A 21964-nucleotide genomic window follows, 5' to 3' on the forward strand; every position below is an offset into this window, starting at 1 on the left:
CTGTCGACATCAGACTGTCTGTTATAAGGATGTTCTGTCGACCTCAGACTGTCTGTTATAAGGATGTTCTGTCGACCTCAGACTGTCTGTTATAAGGATGTTCTGTCGACCTCAGACTGTCTGTTATAAGGATGTTCTGTCGACCTCAGACTGTCTGTTATAAGGATGTTCTGTCGACCTGGGATTGTCTGCAATAAGGATGTGCTGTCAATCTTGGATTGTCTTCTTTAAAAATGTGTTGTTGGTTTGGCTTTAAGTGTGTGGTGTCGACCTTGGATTGTCTGCTATAATGAGTTGTAGACCTAAGAACGTCTGAACACCATACAAACTCATTTAAATCCCAAAATAAAATAATTTCACTTTTACCGAGGTCGATTATTCTCAACATGATATTGCTTATAAATGTCTCAATGAATATTCATGATATTATCTGAATATTAATTCTTAATGTTTTACACAGTATGATATGAAGTTGCTATAACGTCACAATTGCAAAGTCACTATCATATTACTAATGTAAGCAGAAAAGACCTTGATAATCTTGGTGTCTACAATACTTAGTAGCAAAGGGCATTAAATCTATAATTCAGTAGTGATTTACAATTCAATTACTTTTTGTGTCCATATATCTGTTTTGGGTGAGGTCTTCGGTTGATTTATTGACCGAAAGGTAATGCATAAAAAATAACAAGATAGGTTTTACTGTTCTGATCAATATATACATATGTACTTAATTCAGTTAACATCGTCAAATCTGCAGGGCAAGGATTCACGTCGATCAATATGATAACGAAGCACGCATATCTAGTCACTCTTTGGAACACAAGTAGTATGTATGTATGTATGTATTATACCTTATGTCACACTGTCCGTACGTACACAGTAATCATGTCCGTATTGTATTCCATGGTGTGATTCGGTATTCTGAAGTTATAGGTATTTTGGAGTTTGTATTGTTCGTGTCCAATGCAGTGTTGCATCTTATTGTGTCAATATACATGACATGTGTTTTGATTGGTCAGTTGGTTGTGATCGTTGTCTCATAACAAAATTTAACATGATCACTGTCCTTACCAATTCTTTGAAATGAGAAACAAACTTGAAATACAGCCTCAACTCTTCCTTTATTCAGGAATAAAATGAATGTCAATGTTTCATTTTCAATGTATTGTTTAGGTGATTCTAGTACCTGCTCTACTGCTCCAACCAAACTGATTTGTTCTTTAATTGAGATGAAAACATTGCAGGTATAAATATCACAATGTAAAAACATCGAGTTGATATAAAAGTATCTTTATAAGATTAACAATGTTTCATGGAGCAGCATACAGTTAAGTGTGTATTCTCGGTAAATTTACAAATTCACAACATGACAGCGCCAATTAATAGCACAGTAATGTTCAATATTTTATTTTAAAAACACAAATTAAACACTTTGAAAATAAGCATTTCTCACATCAGTGTAAAACAAAGATGGGTAAAATCTGTGACGGTGTTAGGAACTTTAGGCCCCCATACTGTCGTTTGGATAATTCAAAATTTGTGCGATGAAACAGGAAATTACGATCTGGAGACCACCTGGTAATAGAATACTGACTGGACTCTGAATAAAAATATTGTGTGGTATTTGTAATGTCATAATAAACGGCATGACGGGAGAAGGCAGATATTTCTATTAACACACAGGACAACCACATTGATTTAGAATCGTTTGGTACTTTTCACCAAGCAATAAGCTCTAATTAATCAGCTATAATTATATATATTTACTCTATCAGTTAATACATTACACTGATTTCTCTTCTAGATCTGTTACATTCTTTTGATTTCTTTTTTTATTTATCATCTTTGACACAAACCTTCCAACAACGGAGGCACAAACCATATAATTACAATATCTGCAATTCAATTAAAGAATTAATAAATTTACGGCCAGAAAATATTTCTAAAATTAGGATTTCATTATTTCATTTTACATGATTATACATACAATCCTAAGCCGTGGTATGCTGCAGAACGTTTTTGAAATATAATCACATGTATTCCTGGATTATTTAACAGACAATGTCAATAAAAAAGAAAGAACAAAAATATACAGAAACAAAATATTAAAAAAAAATCTTTCAAAATTGCTAGATGTTCCTGAGACTACAAAAACATTAAAAGCACATTGATAAAAATTTTACATAATCATTGGATAATTTGAACTTGATTCTATTGATAATAATTTAGCCAAAACATCAAAAACATATACATTTCTCTTGATTACATAATGTGGTACATTGCTAAACACATTGACATCACATAAAATGATGACAGAATCACATAAAATGATGATATCATCACACATAGTGATGACATCATCACATAAAATGATGGTACCATTACATGAGAGCAGAATCACACATAATGATGAAATGACATAATCACAAAATCACATTTCAAATGATGACGTTATCAATTTAAAACATTGACAGTCGCATGAAATGGACATCAATAATGACATATTTCAAAATCACAAAATTACAGCAAAATCTAAGAGAAATCACATTGACATGGTGATGACACTTTGGCTAATTTTAAGACATCATCATCAAGCGGAATTTAACCATTTCATTTCTATTATAATATCACATTACATGAGCTCATCATCATCATCATCATCATCATCATCATTGATGACATCACTACAAAAACCTATGACATCATCATAGCACTATACACGTGAACTGATGATACCGTTGTGATGTCACTGATGATGCCACAAGAAATCTCAACTAAAGCACTAGTAATAATACGCTGCGATGCGATATACTTCTGTGAGATAGTACATAATGCCTACCTTGTGACATTCAAAAAATATAAAGTACTATTTATTCTTTTCAGTATAAATCTGTCAAAATTAATTTGAACACATAAAACAAATAATCATACGTCTCGCAATCGACACACACCTACTCCCTATGTCCACCGAACTCCTAAATGCATGGTCTCCAATCTTTGGATATACACAAATCATCCGCTCATCTTACTCCAGACAGCTCCACAAATACCAAAAAATTTCGCTCACAAACCCAATATTACACCAGGATATTAACAGTTACAAACATATGTGTCTGATCATAGGTTCCTGACGCATAAGATAGGAATAATATATGTAATACATATATAGTATATAAAAAGTATGACATATTTTCCAATCTGATGCATAAAGATCCTATGATCTGATTCTTAACAAGGTAAAATATTACACAAGCATAGTTGTATCATTGTCAGATAAAACTAGAATTTTGGGGAAATTTCAAATCTCTGCAACGTCTATATCAATAAATAATGAAAACAAAATGCAAATGTCTCAGAATTTCAAATGACCATGAATTTAATCTGAATATTAAATGCTGAGTTTACTTTGAAAGAATTGTTAGAGATAATGTATTAATAAATAAATACTGCAAACTATTATTATGGTATGTTTAGGAAACTTAATGGAGTCTTCCACATAAAAAATACTGCGTACACATGTATATGCAACAATTTTATTTTTAAAAGCATTGTCTTAAAGAAACTGCACTAGCTGAATGTAGATACTGTATTATTCTATCTATCAATTCATTAAGTTATCGCTGTGCAAATTGCTACATCTCAGCATTCAATTTTTTTGTTTGTTGCTGTAACGGTACATTAAGAAAATGAAGACATGTAAAATAATTATTTCAGTTTTTTAACATGCTTGCTAATAATGAGTTGAAGCAATTCTGTAATCAAGCGATGATCTTTTTACTGAGGTGTAGAAATGAAAGTGTTTGTGTTATATAATGTAAACATGAATTCGTTGTGGCTCCGCCAGTTTAATATTGAACAATGAAGCCTATCAAAGGATGAAAAGGTGAAAACCTGTTGCTGTGAGTAATCAAACTACACCCGAGTATATGTGTCTGTACCGAAAACACATACACCCAACCACCAAATATCTGATGAATGATTTTGTGACAAGAAGACTCTTACCGCCCCAGAATGTAGGCATTGATCTCGATGGATATACAAGTTTATATACGGTATTGTATTCATAGACTTCAACGGTAGGACAATGAAACAAAAGATATATAAATAGAAAATTTGGGAAACACTCTGGGTGAGTGCTTTCATGGTTAAATCGCATAAAATATAATAATACAGCTGTTGAAATAATGGAATTCTTAATAAAAAATATGAATTGGAAAAAAAAAATAAAAATAAATAAACGGAACCCAGAACCTATAAGATTTGACTGATATAAATGTATTTGGTATTAAAGTAAATATAACTAAAACATAAAAAATTAATCAATATACGCACAGGGAAAATTCAAATAAAAAAGATAATATTATAGTAGAGAGTAAAAATTTAGGGACTTAGGCAATTAAAATGAGACAGGATATTCTTAAAACACAATAGAACAGTTTCTATATATGACCTACAATATTACTTGGTTTTCATAACCAAAAACTTTTTGGTTTACAGAATACACCAAGAATGGATTTCATAATAATTTTTAAAAGGCAGTTCATCCACTAAAGTTAATAGTTAACCAGGTCTGTGACAATAGTCAGAAACAATGTAAGGTGTTTGACTAAAAGGTAAGCCAATAGATATTCTCTTTTGATGTTTTTAGTTTGAAAATTCAGTTATCAACACAGAATTGTATGTTATAAACACTATTGGTGTTTACCTAAACATATTTCTTCAGGATTGTAGCAGAGTAAAACATAATTCTCTAGATAATTGATAGGAGGGAGACAAAATTCACATATAAATTACTACCCCTCACAATAATACAACGAATTAGTGAATAGTTAAAATATTAAAAAAGACCAATCAATGAACAGTTTCAATATTTAAATGGACCAATCAGTGTAATTTTAAATATTCAAATGGACCACTCGGTGAATAGTATACACATTATATCCATGCAGACCAATCAGTGAACAGTTTAAACATTTAAACCTGACGAATCAGTGAACAGTTTACACGTTTAAATGGACCAATCAGAGAACAATCTAAACATTAAAACCTGACCAATCAGTGAATATGTTTAAACCTAACCAATCAGTGAACAGTTAAAACAGTTGAACCTGACCAATCAGTGAACAGTTAAAATATTTAGACCTAACCAATCGGTGAACAGTTTAAACATTTAAAAAAACATTTCAGTCATTTTCAAAACTTACATGTAAGTGTATTCGCCCCAAAATTAGCATGATTGTAGGTAATACAAAATAAAAATATTTAGGGCACAAAGCTAAAAGGTTTAATACACTTGCATAATTCTGACTTGGAACTGGATATGTAATCAACAGCAATATGTATATAAACTGAGAGAAATAAATAACATTTGACTTCATCATCCTTGTAAAACAGTGACACGGATTAATATATGACAAATTGGAGAGGTAGGGCCATTCATTATGAAACCAATCACATGCTCATAGAACTTTTAAAGTTTTGATACTTCTCACAAGATCATGCTCACATAGATGTGTTTAGCAGACATGGACATAGCCTCAATCATTTGCTTTACATGGTATAAAATGGCAGAATAATATTGAAATGCTTTCATATAATTCTTATCACATTAAAATGAATATGTATAAATAACAATCTGTTCACCACATAGACATACACAATACGGAGACAAACCTAATTACTGATGAGGAAACCATTCATACTCATCAAATCAACATGACAACTACATATTTTAGTGTGTCACAAAATCATATTCAGATGTGCCACAAGAGGATAATGTTTTTTCCCCCACTTTCAGCTTCATACTTTGAATTAAAATTTATTGGTAAAACCAAAATTGTGGCAAATTTATCATTGGGAGGATGACCTGATCAGTTCAGAATCTCCTCACCATACTCTATACTCACACGACTTTATCATTGGGGGGATGACCTGATCAGTTCAGAATCGCCTCACCATACTCTACTCATACAACTTTATCATTGGGGGGATGACCTGATCAGTTCAGAATCTCCTCACCATACTCTACTCATACAACTTGATCATTGGGAGGATGACCTGATCAGTTCAGAATCTCCTCACCATACTCTACTCATACAACTTTATCATTGGGAGGATGACCTGATCAGTTCAGAATCGCCTCACCATACTCTTCTCATACAACTTTATCATTGGGAGGATGACCTGATCAGTTCAGAATCGCCTCACCATACTCTACTCATACAACTTATCATTGGGAGGATGACCTGATCAGTTCAGAATCTCCTCACCATACTCTACTCATACAACTTGATCATTGGGAGGATGACCTGATCAGTTCAGAATCGCCTCACCATACTCTACTCATACAAATTTATCATTGGGAGGATGACCTGATCAGTTCAGAATCGCCTCACCATACTCTACTCATACAACTTATCATTGGGAGGATGACCTGATCAGTTCAGAATCGCCTCACCATACTCTACTCATACAAATTTATCATTGGGAGGATGACCTGATCAGTTCAGAATCTCCTCACCATACTCTACTCATACAACTTTATCATTGGGAGGATGACCTGATCAGTTCAGAATCTCCTCACCATACTCTATACTCACACGACTTTATCATTGGGAGGATGACCTGATCAGTTCAGAATCTCCTCACCATACTCTACTCATACAACTTTATCATTGGGAGGATGACCTGATCAGTTCAGAATCTCCTCACCATACTCTACTCATACAACTTTTCATTGGGAGGATGACCTGATCAGTTCAGAATCGCCTCACCATACTCTACACATACAACTTTATCATTGGGAGGATGACCTGATCAGTTCAGAATCGCCTCACCATACTCTACTCATACAACTTTATCATTGGGAGGATGACCTGATCAGTTCAGAATCGCCTCACCATACTCTACTCACACAAGTAGACATAGTCTACTAAACCTTACCATGGTTACAAGCTCCAAACCTTGGATTGGTTACCCGTTTCAACCAACAACAGCCAAGGGCTACAAATCCGAGTAATCTGTGATTACGGTAAGTTTATTGGTCTAGTTGAGGACCTGAACACATTATTCCACTATACGTAAGCTTCTTTGAAAATAAGTAATATACAGATAAACAATTTCCCCACTCAGCGCTATACCGATATAGCTAAAGAATGTTACAACTTCATTCTGAATTCTATGATCCAAGTCTCGGATAAGGGAAGTAACTCTTGATGAAATACATGATGAAAATATGCATGACTAGCGAAGGACCCTAACTCTGTTGATGTGAATTCACACAGACTATAAATCAGAACATACCATTTTTATCCTGGGATAACACTATAATTGGATAACAATGGGCCATTTGAAAATTCTGTACAATATCAAAAGTTCTTAACAGACTTAGTGACTAACCAAGTATACTGATTTGTTGAGGGTATTTACATTTGACATCTGAACTTTAACCTGTTGACCTTTATCAAGGTTACATTAAAGCAGATATAAAATCAGTTAGATAACTTGCAGTCTGCAGACTCTGTATAAAACACAGTCCTGAGTAAACTATATTGGCTCTGAATCATAATGGAAATGACATCTTGATATCCCAGCTCATAGATATCTGGTATAAATAAAACAACAAATCTTCAAACGCTTAGAAACAAAAATGGTCTGGAATGTTTTCTCATTAACAGAGAGTTATCAACAATGAGGTTTCTAACAATCAAGGGCAATATTTCCATCCACCCCAAAAAATAAAACATTCCAGAACATTTCTGGCTCTATCTTCTGTGCGAGTGTGTCACATATGACCTGGCAGCCATTGCATCACATGACGTGGCTGCTCTCAATATATAACAATGTCACCTGACGTGGCTGCTCTCAATATATAACAATGTCACCTGATGTGGCCACCCCGGACATATAACAATGTCACCTGATGTGGCCACCCTGGACATATAATAATGTCACCTGATGTGGCCACCCCGGACATATAACAATGTCGACTGATGTGGCCACCCTGGACACATCACAATGTCACCAGACGTGACCACCCTGGACACAAGATTATTTTTTTACTGGTGAACTAGTGTATATATATGTATTGCATATTTTAAAAAAAATCCTACATTTGAAAAAAACAAACAAATGGACATTGACATCGATGATGTGACTATTTTGGCTACATTTAACATATCGTGTCCTCATCAATCCGGCTGATTGATCCCTTAGTACTCGGAGGGTCTACCACAATCTCGATTTTTGCAGGTTTTCTTGGCTTTTCGTCCAATAGCTGCTCCTTTTCCTCATCATCTATGTAGAACTGAACCGGCATCTTGTTCTTTTTGGAACTCTTGTGTTTATGATGGCTGTGTGAATTATAGTCATCGTCTGGAGATCTGGATTTGTGACTGAAAGCAAAGAAGTGATATGAAACATAGTTTTGGTAATCTTAATAGTCAATAAACGAACTTGGTATTGCTAAATCAATAAATATCCTATCCGACCCCAGCTAAAAATTGTAACAGTGACCTTGACCAAAAACCTTGAAAATGAAACCTATCAAGATATTATGGTCCTTTCTCACTGTCTGAAGTTTGATCAATATCGCTAAATGAATGAAGCCGTTTAAAGTGATGATAGAGAGGAACCCAGGTTTTGGAGGTGGAGGAAAGCCTGAGTACCTGAAGAAAAACCACCGCCCTACAGTCAGTACCTGGCAACAGCCCCACTAAAGTTTTGAACTCACAAACCCAGATCGAAACCTACGTGGGGTAGTTGCCAGGTTTCCCCAGTAGGGACTATAAGAAAGACCTTCTATAAAACATATTGTACAACATACCTAATTTCAGAACCTTAATCTAATTTCAAAATATCTTTTTAACAATACATATATAATACATACAAATATTTATCATTTATACATCAAATAGAGATTGTCAAAAGAATCAGACAACAGACTTAGAAAACATATGTAAGACTTCTTCTAGAAAAACTTAAGGTTACACGAAATTCCGAGTAAATAGCATACCTCCCATACCCTAGTCATGCTATTATCACAATATTTGAAGGGAATTACTAAAAGTTGTCTCCCCTGGTGCTTTACTTTTTGTTAGCTTTCTTAATGCTGTATTCCCTGTTTTAGACTCTAACTTGTCATGTTCCTTTTATACAGATATTTGAACTGTGCAGAAAAGTTTTACTGATAGGCAAATTATTCAAAAAGATTTTACTGAGGCTCAAATCAAAATAAATATTATATACTAGGAAATGTCTCATATTGATGAAACCTTAAACCGACGTCTAAGATAGAACATTCATTCATTTATGATATTCAATGATAGCAGGATATTCAGTGAAACAGAAATTGAGTTAAACAACAGAGTTGACACCATGTATAGAAAGCTATAGAAGGAGCACTTGATGTCATATTTGGAGAGGATCCCCCTCCCCCCACCCGAGACTTCTTCCTCTAGTGTAGGTCCTAAAATCTACTTACTTTTTAAAACTGTCGCCCTGGAGGTTTGGAGAGGACTCGTTCGCCACTATTGTCTTCCACAATGTCGTTTTTGCCATTTCTTCAGAGATATTGACAGGTTCCATTTCCATGCCAACTGTGACCCGATCGACTGGGATGTTGATGAAATTGCCAGTTTGAAGCGGAAGATTCACATGACCAGCGGAGTATTTATTTGGATCTATCAACATGCTTGCCTCCTCTTCCTACAACAGAAAAAAAAAATTTGTTTGCATACAAATGTAATATTATACCAAAGGTCATATGGCACATTGTCCTTGGACTACTATCTATGAAATAATTCAAATTGCAAAAAGGATTGATATACTTATCTAATAAGAGGTCAATTTAGTCAAATGATGACAATTCTGATCACTGTTGGTTTAAGTAGTCTGAAAAGGTATTTGTCACCATGAGACATACCCTAAAATACCCCCTCAAAAATCATGGCAGCCATCTTTGATTTTCTTGTCACTAAGGAAATGGAGACATTTTTGGTCGGGAATAGTCATTCAAAGCAACTTAATCAACATCAGTTGAGAAAGTTTACAGATGACAGACATTTTCATTTAGCAAAACCTCTCGATACCATGAACCTTTCATATGCGCAAGCTAAAATGTATTTCTGAATCTTTACGGGAGTTACCTGATTTCCATCTTGTTCTTTCTCCTTCTTCTTGGCATCTTCTTTGGCCCTCGAGTGGGACTCGGGCATGATGTCATCCAGCCATTGCAGTTCTGTCTGGGTGAATATCCAATCCATCCCCTTACGTACGAAGCACATTGCTAGCACCTGTAATACGCATCAGTGGATTTGTAAAGTAAGAAGCACATTGCTAGCACCTGTAATACGCATCAGTGGATTTGTAAAGTAAGAAGCACATTGCTAGCACCTGTAATACGCATCAGTGGATTTGTAAAGTAAGAAGCACATTGCTAGCACCTGTAACACACATCAGTGAATTTGTAAAGAACAAAACACATTACTAGCACCTGTAACACGCATCAGTGGAGTTGTAAAGTACAAAACACATTGCTAGCAATGCAAATAGATACCAGTGCTGTACAGTTGAAATGAAAACCAGGTCTTGACTTGAGAAAAGATTAATGAACTGTTGACACTGATATGCAGCGTATACATGTACATTTACCATATAATTGACCTGTTATTCTACTGAATACAATAAATAGGTCACTAGTGTAGTATACTCATTTTTAATTGATTGCACCAATCAGACGTTTATTTTGATGTCATGTTATATAAGACGATGACTTTACATCATGAATAGAAATAGTTTTTTTCATCCACATTTAGACTTTAAAACTGGTCAAAAGGAAGTTTATTTGTCTTTATTTCTATTCACTCATATATTTTGAGATTTTAGCCGACTCATCTAAAAGTTTTATAAAATCTAATAAGAAAGGAAAACATCCTATACATTACATACCATGAGGGGGAACGCGATGGAGATGGACTTGATTGTTTTGATGACCCAGAGACAAGCCAGACATAGGACTTGTATGATGGTGAACATGTGGACACGCACAGTTCTCACGTGTCGAAGGTACATGACGTCTGGCTGGTACTTCTGGGGCATAAACCAAAGCATGATTCGGTCGACTGCCTGCATTCCGCGTAGTGAGGACACACCCATGTATAGGAAGACGCCGTACAACACAGGCATAGGTAGAGACTGTAATAACATTAGAGAAAACTTAACAGTACTGCATTCCTGACAAAGAGTAATTATGGTCATATGAATACAAGAACAGATGGCTGTATATATTTGTACACAAATCATTAATAATATACAGTATTAGTGTTAAATGTGTTATGAATAAATAAGGAACAAAAAAATCTGTTCTGATATCAAATTCCTTTAAGCTACATTTTGAAACAATAATAAGAACATCATCAAGTTCCATATTTACTTATCTAAATGTGTTTGTCTGCAGTGATGTACATGTAAACAAGCAAATGAACATCTCAGATTAGTTTATCAAAAATTTCACCACAAAATAAAGATCTGATCTAAAAGTATTGTTGAAAGCAACCTTTTTGCAGGATGTGTTGAAATCTGAAATAAGAAAATTTAATTCCTATGTCTTTATAATTGGTGATGATATTGCAATATTACCAAAATGTTGGTTTCATGTAAATGTATATTAGTTTGAGTATCATCACCAGGAACAGGAATAATGGATCTTACCTTAAGTACTCTTGTTAGCAGGACAGACATCCCAATCACAAAGAAGATGGTCACACCTGTCACTCTCTGTTCTCTACAACACACAGACATATGACATCAGACATCAGACATTTCATCTTCTAACCACAGACAGGTGACATCAGAAACTTCATCTTCTAACTACAGACACGTGACATCAGACACTTCATCTTCTAACCAGACACATGACATCAGACATGACATCTTCTAACCACAGACACATGACATCAGACATGACAACTTCTAACCACAGACAGATGACATCAGACATGACATCTTTTAACCACATACATATGACATCAGACAATTCATCTTCTAACCACAGACACATGACATCAGACACGGCATCTTCTAACCAGACATGACATCAGACATGACATATTCTAACCAGACACATGACATCAGACATGACATTTGATAACAAGACATGACATCAGACACGACATCTTCTAACCAGACACATGACATCAGACATGACATCTTCTAACCACAGACATATGACATCAGACATGACATCTTCTAACCACAGACATATGATATCAGACATGACATCTTTTAACCAGACACATGACATCAGACATGACATCTTCTAACCACAGACACATGACATCAGACATGACATCTTCTAACCACAGACATATGACATCAGACATGACATCTTCTAACCACAGACACATGACATCAGACATAACATCTTCTAACCAGACACATGACATCAGACATGACATCTTCTAACCAGACATATGACATCAGACACGACATCTTCTAACCACAGACATATGACATCAGACATGACATCTTCTAACCACAGACATATGACATCAGACATGACATCTTCTAACCACAGACATATGACATCAGACATGACATCTTCTAACCACAGACACATGACATCAGACATGACATCTTCTAACCACAGACACATGACATCATCTAACCACAGACACATGACATCAGACATGACATCTTCTAACCACAGACAGGTGACATCAGAAACTTCATCTTCTAACTACAGACACGTGACATCAGACACTTCATCTTCTAACCAGACACATGACATCAGACATGACATCTTCTAACCACAGACACATGACATCAGACATGACAACTTCTAACCACAGACAGATGACATCAGACATGACATCTTTTAACCACATACATATGACATCAGACAATTCATCTTCTAACCACAGACACATGACATCAGACACGGCATCTTCTAACCAGACATGACATCAGACATGACATATTCTAACCAGACACATGACATCAGACATGACATTTGATAACAAGACATGACATCAGACACGACATCTTCTAACCACAGACACATGACATCAGACATGACATCTTCTAACCACAGACATATGACATCAGACATGACATCTTCTAACCACAGACATATGACATCAGACATGACATCTTTTAACCAGACACATGACATCAGACATGACATCTTCTAACCACAGACACATGACATCAGACATGACATCTTCTAACCACAGACATATGACATCAGACATGACATCTTCTAACCACAGACACATGACATCAGACATAACATCTTCTAACCAGGCACATGACATCAGACATGACATCTTCTAACCACAGACATATGACATCAGACACATCTTCTAACCACAGACATATGACATCAGACATGACATCTTCTAACCACAGACATATGACATCAGACATGACATCTTCTAACCACAGACATATGACATCAGACATGACATCTTCTAACCACAGACACGTGACATCAGACATGACATCTTCTAACCACAGACACATGACATCAGACATGACATCATCTAACCACAGACACATGACATCAGACATGACATCTTCTAACCACAGACATATGACATCAGACACTTCATCTTCTAAACACAGACACATGACATCAGACAATACATCTTCTAACCACAGACATATGATATCAGACATGACATCTTCTAACCAGACACATGACCTCAGACATGACATCTTCTAACCACAGACACATGACATCAGACATGACATCTTCTAACCACAGACACGTGACATCAGACATGACATCTTCTAATCAGACACATGACATCAGACATGACATCTTCTAACCACAGACACATAACATCAGACATGACATCTGCTAACCACAGGCATGCAACATCAGAAACTTCTACCTTAACCAAAAGTATGTAATGTCAGAATCTTCATCAGAGATTATTTCTGCTAACTACTTAATCTAAATAGCTTAATATCATGTTCCTCCCACAAATTTGTTGGTAACCAAGTAACTTTACAAAGAACTTTTGATACCTCCCCTAAACCAGGTAATCCAGTAATTAGACATCCTATAGTTATCCTTAACTCGAGAAACATTTTGATCCCCTTTCCTTTAATCGTTTAATTGTATTCTCCATTTTGATGAGTATAGATATAACATCCCTGTTTGATCATTTTAACTGTGTTACTTGAGATCAGTATAGATATAACATCCCTGTTTGATCATTTTAACTGTTACCTGAGATCAGTATAGATATAACATCCCTGTTTGATCGTTTTAACTGTGTTACCTGTGATCAGTATAGATATAACATCCCTGTTTGATCATTTTAACTGTGTTACCTCAGACCAGTATAGATATAACATCCCTGTTTGATCATTTTAACTGTGTTACCCAAGACCAGTATAGATATAACATCCCTGTTTGATCATTTTAACTGTGTTACCTGAGATCAGTATAGATATAACATCCCTGTTTGATCATTTTAACTGTGTTACCTCAGACCAGTATAGATATAACATCCCTGTTTGATCATTTTAACTGTTACCTGTGATCAGTATAGATATAACATCCCTGTTTGATCATTTTAACTGTGTTACCTGTGATCAGTATAGATATAACATCCCTGTTTGATCATTTTAACTGTGTTACCTGAGATCAGTATAGATATAACATCCCTGTTTGATCATTTTAACTGTGTTACCTGTGATCAGTATAGATATAACATCCCTGTTTGATCATTTTAACTTTGTTACCCAAGATCAGTATAGATATAACATCCCTGTTTGATCATTTTAACTGTGTTACCTGAGATCAGTATAGATATAACATCCCTGTTTGATCATTTTAACTGTTACCTCAGATCAGTATAGATATAACATCCCTGTTTGATCATTTTAACTGTGTTACCTGAGACCAGTATAGATATAACATCCCTGTTTGATCATTTTAACTGTGTTACCTGAGATCAGTATAGATATAACATCCCTGTTTGATCATTTTAACTGTGTTACCCAAGATCAGTATAGATATAACATCCCTGTTTGATCATTTTAACTGTGTTACCTGAGATCAGTATAGATATAACATCCCTGTTTGATCATTTTAACTGTGTTACCCAAGATCAGTATAGATATAACATCCCTGTTTGATCATTTTAACTGTGTTACGTACCTCAGACCAGTATAGATATAACATCCCTGTTTGATCATTTTAACTGTGTTACCTCAGACCAGTATAGATATAACATCCCTGTTTGATCATTTTAACTGTGTTACCCAAGATCAGTATAGATATAACATCCCTGTTTGATCATTTTAACTATGTTACCTGTGATCAGTATAGATATAATATCCCTGTTTGATCATTTTAACTGTGTTACCTGTTATCAGTATAGATATAACATCCCTGTTTGATCATTTTAACTATGTTACCTGTGATCAGTATAGATATAACATCCCTGTTTGATCATTTAACTGTGTTACCTGAGATCAGTATAGATATAACATCCCTGTTTGATCATTTTAACTGTGTTACCCAAGATCAGTATAGATATAACATCCCTGTTTGATCGTTTTGACAGCGTTACCGGAGATCAATATAGATATAACATCCCTGTTTGATCATTTTAACTGTGTTACCTCAGATCAATATAGATATAACATCCCTGTTTGATCATTTTAACTGTTACCTGAGATAAGTATAGATATAACATCCCTGTTTGATCATTTTAACTGTGTTACCTCAGACCAGTATAGATATAACATCCCTGTTTGATCATTTTAACTGTGTTACCCAAGACCAGTATAGATATAACATCCCTGTTTGATCATTTTAACTGTGTTACTTGAGATCAGTATAGATATAACATCCCTGTTTGATCATTTTAACTGTGTTACCTCAGACCAGTATAGATATAACATCCCTGTTTGATCATTTTAACTGTTACCTGTGATCAGTATAGATATAACATCCCTGTTTGATCATTTTAACTGTGTTACCTGTGATCAGTATAGATATAACATCCCTGTTTGATCATTTTAACTGTGTTACCTGAGATCAGTATAGATATAACATCCCTGTTTGATCATTTTAACTGTGTTACCTGTGATCAGTATAGATATAACATCCCTGTTTGATCATTTTAACTTTGTTACCCAAGATCAGTATAGATATAACATCCCTGTTTGATCATTTTAACTGTGTTACCTGAGATCAGTATAGATATAACATCCCTGTTTGATCATTTTAACTGTTACCCAAGATCAGTATAGATATAACATCCCTGTTTGATCATTTTAACTGCGTTACCTGAGACCAGTATAGATATAACATCCCTGTTTGATCATTTTAACTGTGTTACCTGAGATCAGTATAGATATAACATCCCTGTTTGATCATTTTAACTGTGTTACCCAAGATCAGTATAGATATAACATCCCTGTTTGATCATTTTAACTGTGTTACCTGAGATCAGTATAGATATAACATCCCTGTTTGATCATTTTAACTGTGTTACCCAAGATCAGTATAGATATAACATCCCTGTTTGATCATTTTAACTGTGTTACGTACCTCAGACCAGTATAGATATAACATCCCTGTTTGATCATTTTAACTGTGTTACCTCAGACCAGTATAGATATAACATCCCTGTTTGATCATTTTAACTGTGTTACCCAAGATCAGTATAGATATAACATCCCTGTTTGATCATTTTAACTATGTTACCTGTGATCAGTATAGATATAATATCCCTGTTTGATCATTTTAACTGTGTTACCTGTTATCAGTATAGATATAACATCCCTGTTTGATCATTTTAACTATGTTACCTGTGATCAGTATAGATATAACATCCCTGTTTGATCATTTAACTGTGTTACCTGAGATCAGTATAGATATAACATCCCTGTTTGATCATTTTAACTGTGTTACCCAAGATCAGTATAGATATAACATCCCTGTTTGATCGTTTTGACAGCGTTACCGGAGATCAATATAGATATAACATCCCTGTTTGATCATTTTAACTGTGTTACCTCAGATCAATATAGATATAACATCCCTGTTTGATCATTTTAACTGTTACCTGAGATAAGTATAGATATAACATCCCTGTTTGATCATTTTAACTGTGTTACCTGTGACCAGTATAGATATAACATCCCTGTTTGATCATTTTAACTGTGTTACCTCAGACCAGTATAGATATAACATCCCTGTTTGATCATTTTAACAGTGTTACCTGTGATCAGTATAGATATAACATTCCCTGTTTGATCATTTTAACTGTTACCCAAGATCAGTATAGATATAACATCCCTGTTTGATCATTTTAACTGTGTTACCTCAGATCAGTATAGATATAACATCCCTGTTTGATCATTTTAACTGTGTTACCGGAGATCAGTATAGATATAACATCCCTGTTTGATCATTTTAACTGTGTTACCTGTGATCAGTATAGATATAACATCCCTGTTTGATCATTTTAACTGTGTTACCTGTTATCAGTATAGATATAACATCCCTGTTTGATCATTTTAACTGTGTTACCGGAGATCAGTATAGATATAACATCCCTGTTTGATCATTTTAACTGTGTTACCCAAGATCAGTATAGATATAACATCCCTGTTTGATCATTTTAACTGTGTTACCCAAGACCAGTATAGATATAACATCCCTGTTTGATCATTTTAACTGTTACCTCAGACCAGTATAGATATAACATCCCTGTTTGATCATTTTAACTGTTACCTGTGATCAGTATAGATATAACATCCCTGTTTGATCATTTTAACTGTGTTACCTGTGATCAGTATAGATATAACATCCCTGTTTGATCATTTTAACTGTGTTACCTGAGATCAGTATAGATATAACATCCCTGTTTGATCATTTTAACTGTGTTACCTGTGATCAGTATAGATATAACATCCCTGTTTGATCATTTTAACTATGTTACCTGTGATCAGTATAGATATAACATCCCTGTTTGATCATTTTAACTGTGTTACCTCAGATCAGTATAGATATAACATCCCTGTTTGATCATTTTAACTGTTACCTGAGATAAGTATAGATATAACATCCCTGTTTGATCATTTTAACTGTGTTACCCAAGACCAGTATAGATATAATATCCCTGTTTGATCATTTTAACTGTTACCTGAGATCAGTATAGATATAACATCCCTGTTTGATCATTTTAACTGTGTTACCTGCGATCAGTATAGATATAACATCCCTGTTTGATCATTTTAACTGTGTTACCTCAGATCAATATAGATATAACATCCCTGTTTGATCATTTTAACTGTTACCTGAGATAAGTATAGATATAACATCCCTGTTTGATCATTTTAACTGTGTTACCTGTGACCAGTATAGATATAACATCCCTGTTTGATCATTTTAACTGTGTTACCTCAGACCAGTATAGATATAACATCCCTGTTTGATCATTTTAACAGTGTTACCTGTGATCAGTATAGATATAACATTCCCTGTTTGATCATTTTAACTGTTACCCAAGATCAGTATAGATATAACATCCCTGTTTGATCATTTTAACTGTGTTACCTCAGATCAGTATAGATATAACATCCCTGTTTGATCATTTTAACTGTGTTACCTGAGATCAGTATAGATATAACATCCCTGTTTGATCATTTTAACTGTGTTACCTGTGATCAGTATAGATATAACATCCCTGTTTGATCATTTTAACTGTGTTACCTGTTATCAGTATAGATATAACATCCCTGTTTGATCATTTTAACTGTGTTACCGGAGATCAGTATAGATATAACATCCCTGTTTGATCATTTTAACTGTGTTACCCAAGATCAGTATAGATATAACATCCCTGTTTGATCATTTTAACTGTGTTACCCAAGACCAGTATAGATATAACATCCCTGTTTGATCATTTTAACTGTTACCTCAGACCAGTATAGATATAACATCCCTGTTTGATCATTTTAACTGTTACCTGTGATCAGTATAGATATAACATCCCTGTTTGATCATTTTAACTGTGTTACCTGTGATCAGTATAGATATAACATCCCTGTTTGATCATTTTAACTGTGTTACCTGAGATCAGTATAGATATAACATCCCTGTTTGATCATTTTAACTGTGTTACCTGTGATCAGTATAGATATAACATCCCTGTTTGATCATTTTAACTGTGTTACCCAAGATCAGTATAGATATAACATCCCTGTTTGATCATTTTAACTGTGTTACCTGAGATCAGTATAGATATAACATCCCTGTTTGATCATTTTAACTGTGTTACCCAAGATCAGTATAGATATAACATCCCTGTTTGATCATTTTAACTGTGTTACGTACCTCAGACCAGTATAGATATAACATCCCTGTTTGATCATTTTAACTGTGTTACCTCAGACCAGTATAGATATAACATCCCTGTTTGATCATTTTAACTGTGTTACCCAAGATCAGTATAGATATAACATCCCTGTTTGATCATTTTAACTATGTTACCTGTGATCAGTATAGATATAATATCCCTGTTTGATCATTTTAACTGTGTTACCTGTTATCAGTATAGATATAACATCCCTGTTTGATCATTTTAACTATGTTACCTGTGATCAGTATAGATATAACATCCCTGTTTGATCATTTAACTGTGTTACCTGAGATCAGTATAGATATAACATCCCTGTTTGATCATTTTAACTGTGTTACCCAAGATCAGTATAGATATAACATCCCTGTTTGATCGTTTTGACAGCGTTACCGGAGATCAATATAGATATAACATCCCTGTTTGATCATTTTAACTGTGTTACCTCAGATCAATATAGATATAACATCCCTGTTTGATCATTTTAACTGTTACCTGAGATAAGTATAGATATAACATCCCTGTTTGATCATTTTAACTGTGTTACCTGTGACCAGTATAGATATAACATCCCTGTTTGATCATTTTAACTGTGTTACCTCAGACCAGTATAGATATCACATCCCTGTTTGATCATTTTAACAGTGTTACCTGTGATCAGTATAGATATAACATTCCCTGTTTGATCATTTTAACTGTTACCCAAGATCAGTATAGATATAACATCCCTGTTTGATCATTTTAACTGTGTTACCTCAGATCAGTATAGATATAACATCCCTGTTTGATCATTTTAACTGTGTTACCGGAGATCAGTATAGATATAACATCCCTGTTTGATCATTTTAACTGTGTTACCTGTGATCAGTATAGATATAACATCCCTGTTTGATCATTTTAACTGTGTTACCTGTTATCAGTATAGATATAACATCCCTGTTTGATCATTTTAACTGTGTTACCGGAGATCAGTATAGATATAACATCCCTGTTTGATCATTTTAACTGTGTTACCCAAGATCAGTATAGATATAACATCCCTGTTTGATCATTTTAACTGTGTTACCCAAGACCAGTATAGATATAACATCCCTGTTTGATCATTTTAACTGTTACCTCAGACCAGTATAGATATAACATCCCTGTTTGATCATTTTAACTGTTACCTGTGATCAGTATAGATATAACATCCCTGTTTGATCATTTTAACTGTGTTACCTGTGATCAGTATAGATATAACATCCCTGTTTGATCATTTTAACTGTGTTACCTGAGATCAGTATAGATATAACATCCCTGTTTGATCATTTTAACTGTGTTACCTGTGATCAGTATAGATATAACATCCCTGTTTGATCATTTTAACTATGTTACCTGTGATCAGTATAGATATAACATCCCTGTTTGATCATTTTAACTGTGTTACCTCAGATCAGTATAGATATAACATCCCTGTTTGATCATTTTAACTGTTACCTGAGATAAGTATAGATATAACATCCCTGTTTGATCATTTTAACTGTGTTACCCAAGACCAGTATAGATATAATATCCCTGTTTGATCATTTTAACTGTTACCTGAGATCAGTATAGATATAACATCCCTGTTTGATCATTTTAACTGTGTTACCTGCGATCAGTATAGATATAACATCCCTGTTTGATCATTTTAACTGTGTTACCTCAGATCAATATAGATATAACATCCCTGTTTGATCATTTTAACTGTTACCTGAGATAAGTATAGATATAACATCCCTGTTTGATCATTTTAACTGTGTTACCTGTGACCAGTATAGATATAACATCCCTGTTTGATCATTTTAACTGTGTTACCTCAGACCAGTATAGATATAACATCCCTGTTTGATCATTTTAACAGTGTTACCTGTGATCAGTATAGATATAACATTCCCTGTTTGATCATTTTAACTGTTACCCAAGATCAGTATAGATATAACATCCCTGTTTGATCATTTTAACTGTGTTACCTCAGATCAGTATAGATATAACATCCCTGTTTGATCATTTTAACTGTGTTACCTGAGATCAGTATAGATATAACATCCCTGTTTGATCATTTTAACTGTGTTACCTGTGATCAGTATAGATATAATATCCCTGTTTGATCATTTTAACTGTGTTACCTGTTATCAGTATAGATATAACATCCCTGTTTGATCATTTTAACTGTGTTACCGGAGATCAGTATAGATATAACATCCCTGTTTGATCATTTTAACTGTGTTACCCAAGATCAGTATAGATATAACATCCCTGTTTGATCATTTTAACTGTGTTACCCAAGACCAGTATAGATATAACATCCCTGTTTGATCATTTTAACTGTTACCTCAGACCAGTATAGATATAACATCCCTGTTTGATCATTTTAACTGTTACCTGTGATCAGTATAGATATAACATCCCTGTTTGATCATTTTAACTGTGTTACCTGTGATCAGTATAGATATAACATCCCTGTTTGATCATTTTAACTGTGTTACCTGAGATCAGTATAGATATAACATCCCTGTTTGATCATTTTAACTGTGTTACCTGTGATCAGTATA

At 34.4% G+C, this 21964-nt stretch overlaps 1 protein-coding gene across 4 annotated transcripts in view; it reads right to left on the bottom strand.

Annotated features, from left to right (window-relative positions):
• Positions 1–1105: 1105 nt before the first annotated feature.
• Positions 1106–21964, bottom strand: part of LOC117317816 (sodium bicarbonate cotransporter 3-like) — a 142126-nt gene continuing 121267 nt past the window's right edge. For all 4 annotated transcript variants that reach the window (XM_033872762.1, XM_033872761.1, XM_033872760.1 and 1 more), the window contains 5 exons: positions 11713–11785; positions 10951–11196; positions 10149–10295; positions 9485–9708; positions 1106–8396 (listed from right to left, as the gene is read on the bottom strand). In XM_033872762.1, the coding sequence (XP_033728653.1) occupies positions 8174–8396; positions 9485–9708; positions 10149–10295; positions 10951–11196; positions 11713–11785 (913 nt within the window). In that variant the 3' untranslated portion in view covers positions 1106–8173. The remainder of the gene's footprint in view (positions 8397–9484; positions 9709–10148; positions 10296–10950; positions 11197–11712; positions 11786–21964) is intronic.

Source organism: Pecten maximus, chromosome 19 (assembly GCF_902652985.1).
Source record: "Pecten maximus chromosome 19, xPecMax1.1, whole genome shotgun sequence".
Lineage (NCBI taxonomy): Eukaryota > Metazoa > Mollusca > Bivalvia > Pectinida > Pectinidae > Pecten > Pecten maximus.